This window comes from Mytilus edulis, chromosome 5 (assembly GCF_963676685.1).
Source record: "Mytilus edulis chromosome 5, xbMytEdul2.2, whole genome shotgun sequence".
NCBI classification, from domain to species: Eukaryota; Metazoa; Mollusca; class Bivalvia; order Mytilida; family Mytilidae; genus Mytilus; species Mytilus edulis.
Window position 1 is genome coordinate 30,646,029 of NC_092348.1, and position 8,035 is coordinate 30,654,063.

The 8,035-nt window shown below is 32.8% G+C and overlaps 1 protein-coding gene across 1 annotated transcript in view; it reads left to right on the forward strand.

Moving 5' to 3' along the window:
* LOC139522360 (uncharacterized) overlaps nt 1-7,796 on the forward strand; it is a gene marked incomplete in the record, with an annotated part of 13,829 nt that extends 6,033 nt beyond the window's left edge. Inside the window, 1 exon segment of the mRNA XM_071315890.1 lies at nt 7,298-7,796. Within this exon segment, the coding sequence (XP_071171991.1) occupies nt 7,298-7,690 (393 nt within the window).
* Between the last annotated feature and the right edge of the window lie 239 nt (nt 7,797-8,035).

Consider the following 8,035-nt stretch of genomic DNA (forward strand, 5'->3'; position numbering starts at 1 on the left):
CTAACACATTTATACAGTTAATAAAAAGATGTAGAGAATTAGATGAAATTTATTTTAAGGTATTTCAGTATATATGTATATAGGGGATGGTGAGAGGGACCATGTCCTGTAATGTGTGTTTTTCTAGTAGTGAATTCTTAAGACCAAAAAGTGAACATTTGTCATTATAGCTTTAGAGAAACCAATATTTTCCTGGGATGTAATGCCGTATGTTTCTAAATATTTTTAGGTCTGTTATTTAATATTCTTGTAAACAACTTACAAGCATAACATCTTATAGCAATTGCCCTGTCTTTACTAGGTTCACCTGATTTATGTATAAGAGTTAAAAAGTAAAACCAAATCTAAGGTAAAATTTAACAAAGAAAGACACTATTGAATATTTTCAAAAAGGAGTTGGGAGAAATGTAGAAACCAATATGTTAACATCTCATTTGATATTTGGTCAATTCCGCGGGTTTTTTTCACTTTTCAAAGATTTTAGTGCATTAAAAAGCTCTTTTTCAGAAAAAAATAGCTCATCAAATTATTTACATTTATCTGCTTCAGCTAGTAATTTATGTACTAGATATTGGTTATTTAAAATGTGTCAATCTGATTTATTAGAATAAGCATATAGAGTCGTATCGTGATTTTCCTAGATTTTCTATAATGCTATAAAAAAAATGAAATAAGATGATCTAAAATATTGATCTTTATTGAATTTTTCAAATACATTTTCTTTAACAATAATTTGTTTTTAAAGGACTGACAGAAATTGATTTTTCCAACCTGGATTTCTTCTTTGTTTTATTATATTTTTTTAAACTTGAGAAGTTGGTGTGAGGTTTACTTTCCAAAAGTGTCTCTGAATGTTTTGCCATTAGAGTTCTTAATTTATCTTGAATACATAAATCAATTAAATATTTTCCCCTTTGAGAAAGTATATTATCTTGACTACTTCTAGATGGTAAATCGAAATCGGGATAGTATGAATAAAAAAGCGGGGTGTGGTTTGGGCTATCACCTTGAGTAAGGTCAGATTCATCCCCGGTTATGGCATTAAAATCCCAGCCAATATTATATCCATCTTTGAAGTGGTTTGAAATATCTTCCTAAATTAGTGAGAAAATGTCAGCAACATATTGGCGACTATAAATTGATTCCGCTGGTGGGTCATATAAGAAACATATATAGATAAATCTTGATATTCCAAAAAAAAATTGTTATCTAGATTTAAATACCGGTTTCGTCTTCAAGGAATTGTACCCCTTTTAGAATATCTTTTTTTCTTCTTCATAGAAATAGATAATCCGCAGATCACTTTCTACCTCTTGGAGATTTAGGTCTAACTATGTTAATCATCTAAGTATGGTACTTTAAGTCAATTTCATAAATCACAACGACTTTCCATTGGACAGAATATATATTTATCCTTATGAGAGACCAGCCTAACAATCACTGGGTCTTCAAACTTAATAATATCTATACCCATCGATATTCAAACTAGCAGTATTTCCCCTCCATTTTATTAATATTATTATTATTAAATATTTTTCTTCACATAAAGAGAATGGACCAAATATACAACACTGCTTTCATTTAATATATAGTAGAACACATCCGCGACATCGCGGGTTTAAAGTGGGAACTTGGACCACTTCAGGAACCGGCCTCTTTGGTACATTCAGAGAAGACCCAAGCTAAACTCTGTGGGAACACAGAAGAAGAGAACCCCAAATATAAGCTTGCGTAAAATGTGGGGACATGTTCCATTTTCAACTTACAATACCCCGCTGGCTATACTGTAACGAATTATTTGTTTTGTGTTGAAAATGATGTTAATTCTGAATCAAAAGTCATATAGATAATAATAAAATATGAACTGTCAATATTAATCTTGAAAACATATTAATTAAACATATATTCAAATCGATAAGCTGGCGTTTCAAAGTTAAATGGAAATGTTTTCGTTTTGCCATCCCAGTTATATAGCATCTATGGAGTAAGCGATCCCTCACTGTCGATATGGCACGTTCTTTTCATCTGAATTTTCAGTTTTTGTTTCACTGCATTTAGATATTAGCTTAATATCCTCGATCACGTCTTTCTATGGTATTAAATTGGCAAGCTGAACCACAATACTGATTTCAGTAACCACTATATCGAGAATAAAACTCATTCTAATTTTTATTTTGTAAATTAAATCGAGAGTACTCTCTGTATAAATCTGAGATTTGTTCTGTTTTGAATTTCTTTTTGAAGGGATTTGGAATGCACAAAGCTTTATGCACTGATGATTTGATGTTTGCAACTAGCATTTTTTGTATCTTGTGTCGAGAGAATAGAAATATGATGATAGCATGTTCTCTAATACCAATACAAGCGTTGTCACATACTGAAATCTATTAAAGTTCCTAGATATTTGTTTATTGAATGGCTATTTCACTCCTGAAGCTTCTTGTTCACCAAACTGTAGTCACCTCGATGTATCTCACCTTAGATTTTCATGTCATTTATCATGAACAAATGTGATTAATTTTTCTACCACATATAAACACTTTGTTGGTGCGTGTTTCCTGTCATCAATACTGGAAAGATGTACAATCAACAGGACCTGTCCTAAAATATATGTGTTGCCTCTTGAAATGAGAATATAAAAAAGAAGATGTGGTATGATTGCCAATGAGACAACGCTGTGTATCTGTCTGTGTCATATTAATAAATAAAATCCTTTCCTCTTATGGACGTGAAGTTTGAATTTCTTCTAGCACTAGTTTCCCTTTACGTGTATGTCCATGGTAAGAATTATCATGCATAATTTTTTTTATTCAAACAATTCTTCCTCAGGTATGTTAAATGGTGTGAATCTATTTGATGTTGAGACTGTGTGATAAGCAGGATCACGTGCTTTTGTATCATTTGGTTTTGTGCTATCTAGTTTATCAATCGTTCGACGTGAAGATTGCTTGCGTATGTTCAAGATATCATTTGGAACGGTAACTGATTGGTCTGAATCGCTCATTGCAGTAATCATCTTGATATTTTGTTGATTTAATGTATTTATCACAGCTTGAATTGATGTATTCGTTTAATTGAGATCATCTTATTGTTTTTGAAATGGTACTAATACATATTATGTAAATCTGCATATTTTTTTCATTTTCATCTTTCTAAAATCATGCACTCAACTTAGTTTCCGTATTAATATCTATTTTGTATAAAGCTTATGTATTTCTGCTACAGCAGCTACAAAATTTGCTTTCAGTTTTTGGAGCAAAATGTTAGCATCTTTTTCATTTAGAGTTGTGTTTGCATTACCTATATTTGTCTTTGTTATATTATCATGAATGGCGTTTTGTGATTTATGTGTTATTTCTTCAGCTGACGTTGGTTTTGTTCATTCCTTAGAATCCGGGCATTTAGACATAGATTCACCAGGCATTCCTCAATTTTCACTTGAATATTTGCGTTAAGTGCTGATTAAAGTGTATAACTGATATGAGGAAAGTTTATTACAACTAGAACACACCCGCGAAATCGCGGGCATATACAGCTTGTTAACTGTTGTAGGATGAATTTTTGTAAAAGATAGTATGATCGGAAAATTTCATATAAGGTATCAAAAAGCCCTCTCCCTTTTTTCCAAAGTCCGTTATGTGTTTCCTTTCTATTAAATTCAATTATTTTTCGTGTTTCTGGCCTTCTACCACAATCATTCTTCCCCTTTGCTACAATGCATTTTTTGGTATAAGTCAAATTAAATTAAAAAAAAATTTGCACCGCTTCAAACATGAAATGAATGAAACTGCTTATAGACCATTATTATTTTCAACAATAAATTGTTATGCCCCATTTATGGTAATTATGTTTTGTAGTCTGTTCGTTCGTCCGTCTGTGCCGCTTCAGGTTAAATTTTTTGTCGAGGTAGTTTTTGATGAAGTTGAAGTCCAACCAACTCGAAACTTAGTAAATATGTTTCCTATTTCAATGCAAAATTAGAGATTTTACCCCTTTTCACGGTCCAATAATCATAGTAAATGATAGTGCCGATGTGGCATCCGTATACTATGGACACATTCTTGTTTCCACATGTTTTACTTATTTCAATATATATGCAACTGGTATGACCCCTTAGATGTATACTATGGACACATTCTTGTTTCCACATGTTTAACTTATTTCAATACATGTTTTCCTTATTTCCATACGTTTTTTACTTATTTCAATATATATGCAACTGGTATGACCCCTTAGCTTTATACTATGGACACATTCTTGTTTCCACATGTTTTACTTAGTTCAATATATATGCAACTGGTATGACCCCTTACATAGTAAATATTTCAGAAAAAAGTAGACAAAATACAGAGAGTCTATGTATATTATAGTAGTATAATCGTAGTTTACAGGTGGATAAACGCGAAAACATAATTGTCTCTAAGGAGGTATAATAGTTGTGATTCTTGCGATTTAAAAACCATGATATGGAGAACGCTCTGATTGGCTTATTTATTTTTCATTTTTGTAATCTATCATACGATTTGTTGTTCATGTGCATGTTTAAAACCGGAAGTATTATCTATGACTAAAAGTCAGTCTGATAACGGACACCATATCCGGACACCTATTTTGTCGTTTTTCTCCCAAAATCACTCAATCTAAATAATCATAAGAATGGATGACAAATGCGACTATGCATGTTACCTAAAGAACACAGAGGCACGATGATTCATTTATTGTTGAAGGAAGAGAAGTGACACACAAAATGAGGTCTTCTAGTTTAATAGTATAGATAGATAATATAGGCTATGCCTGTGTCACGCCTGGGTCGTTGCTTACACTTGGGACAACATATAACGATTGTGAATGACAAAAATGATTGTGGTTATTTTCACACGGCCTGGGTCGTTGCTTACACTTGGGACAACGAAAATGGCTTGCATGAATCTTAAATGAAACATGATAATATAGGCTATACCTGTGTCGTTATTTACGTGGCGATAAGTGAATGACAAAAATGATTGTGTTTATTTTCACACGGCCTGGGTCGTTGCTTACACTTGGGACAACATAAAATTGAGAATGGAAATGGGGAATGTGCCAAAGAGACAACAACCCGACCATAGAAAAAAACAACAGCAGAAGGTCACCAACAGGTCTTCAATGTAGCGAGATATTCCCGCACCCGGAGGCGTCCTTCAACATATAACGATTGTGAAGACAAAAATGATTGTGTGTGTTTATTTTATTTAAATTTTATTGATATTGATGTCGAAAATGGCTGTGTCTGGTGCCTACACAATGTCAATTCGAAATTACAGTGTAATCTTTTTTTAGAAAAGTGTATCTATATAAAATTAACCGTTTTGGCATTAAGCATTTAAAAACGACTGATTGTATCAAATTACAGCCTGTAAACTGAATTATTTGAGTATAAATATTACTTATTTTGTTTTTGTGTCCGGCTACAAAATGCAGAAAACAATATGCTACACACGATAGCCAGAGGCGCATTTATGGGGGGGGGGGGGGGGGGGGTGCCAGGTGGTCCCCCCCCTTTTGTGGGAAAAATTTGGTTCATTATATAGGGAATCACTGAATCATGACTCGAGCGGGCCCCTTCTTAAGCAGTCAGTGGGCCCCCACTTATGAAAATTTCTGGATCCGCCACTGATATCCAAAACAATTGTTATACATATTATAATACAGTCTGGATTCTACTTCGTCACAATTATCTCCCCATTACGCAGGTAATTTTTACAATCGTATGGAAGCCATTGTAGGGATGACGCGCTTCCTATTTAGCTCTTCAAAACCGATATATTTATCCACATATCACCGTAACGATTCTTATATGCCATTTTTATTTTAAAAATCAAATGTCTCTACTAGCTATTGAACATCATTTGATGTATTTTTCTGCATTTATTCAAAACTGTTGTCTGATTAGTTGTCAGGTGGAAATTTTCGAAATTTTCGAAAGTTCAAAGATATCTAAAAAACTTCTGATTAAATATTTCGTGGAAGGGCAGACTAAAAATGTTCAGAGGTTGAAGACTAATAACCATAGAAAACACAAACAAAAAATGAATTTTTTGGGAAGTTATGTATTTTTAAGATACAGTTGTAAAGTCTGTCGTCAAGTACTTTTAGTAAAAATTTGTTATTCGAACACACCTACTCTGTTGTTATGACTCATTAGAAAGGTATTTCAATTGACCTATATATTTCATTTTTTCGTACTGTGAATTTTAAATGTTATTAAATCAACCTGTAGTTTAAAGATATAATAATAAAAGAATGGAAAGCGAAATTATGTATGAAATATTTTTGCTTTATTGGTTTTCAAGATATAAAAGTAAACTGAAACACCCCCTGACACAAAAAGGTGTACTCGACTTTCTCTTTTTGGTGAAATTATTGTCCATTTTTAGGATTTTTTCCCACAAAAACTATTGCCGGGGACAGAGATGCAACTTAATGCTTTGAAAAGATCAATTTATTATCTTTATGTTGATTGATGTTGATTTATGTAGATTATAAGATCCACATGTATTTGCACCTTCCACATTCGACTGTTTTATGAAAATGTGTCTATAATTTAAAAGTTGTACTAATATCTCGAAGCTTCATACTGTAATTTAAGTAAACACACGTATATATGATGCATAGAATCGAAAATTATGCACCTTCATAAAACTTTTAAAGCCCATAGTAACAGATGTAAACAATTCAAATATACCTATTTTACATTCTCTAACAAAGAGTTTCAATTTTTTTTGGTTGATTTCAACTGGGTTTCCGCCTGTAGGTTTACGCCTGAATAGCTATCGGGAAGACAGATCATATTGAATCAGCCGAATCGATTGGCAGTAATAGGCTGTGGAGATGATCTAAAGCAAAATATGAATTTATATTCCATACAGCTGATCGACTTGTTCATGTACAGCTCAAAATGATTTGATTTCCGAGGAGGGGGTTTTTAAGGATAAATATACTGACCTGATAACGACGGGGAAAAATACCTTGCTACAGAGGAATGAAAAGGAAAATTCTGCCAAACAAAATACAGTAAATAATTGTATATAAGATAAAATAAATTTTCGCGCGAAATAATTAAACTGGCCAAGCCGTGAACAGGTGAAATACCCCGCGTAAAAAACAAACTCTTGCCCCTATCCCGCCCGACACCCAAATAAAATGGTGGTCCTTTCAAGCAAAACTCTATATATGCATGATATGTATAGGTTGGAAGATTAGTTTCATACAAATAATCAACAGTTTATTTATTTCAATAGAAATGATCCCAAAACAGCAGGACTTTTTAAGTAATAAACCTACAACCATAAAACCAGGGACAGCAATAACAGTCTCCAATGCAATGAAAGGGCTCTCCTGCGATTGTGAAGAATGCTCGATAGATGAAGTACCGTTACCAAACAAAGATGAAATAGCACGGAAAATAAACATTCTTAAATCGAATTTAAAGTTGGACAGAAAAACATTATCTAAGTATAGAAATACGAAAGTTAGTTTAGGAGATAAGAGGCTGTCGGCGAAAGTGTTAGGTTTTACAGGAGGAGGAGTTATCGTTACTTCTATTCTCTTCATTGTTGTCCCGGATCTGTATAAACTATTATGTTACATAACAACAAAGTGCAGAAGAAAACTCAAGAGAAGGAGAAAATCAAAACATGTCGATAAATGAACCAGTCGTGCTGTTTAGACAAATGAAGATTTGGGAACACATTTATGCAATAAGCTTCATAAGGATACGAAGAGTGTTGAATTGCAATAAATATTTTTTTTTATTATTTGATTTCTCTTTTATTTTATTATTTTTTTAATCCTTAACTTTGCCTTTGCGCCCTACATGAAACAGATGTTCAAAGAGATACCAGGAGACAATAAAACATTATAAGTTGAATACAAAAAGATAATAATTACCATTACCAAAAAGAAAAACGACGAAAATATAAAAAAGTTAACGTCTACAGAAAACTACATAAAAATCCAAGGACTAAACAATACGAACTCAATAAAACAGCTGGGA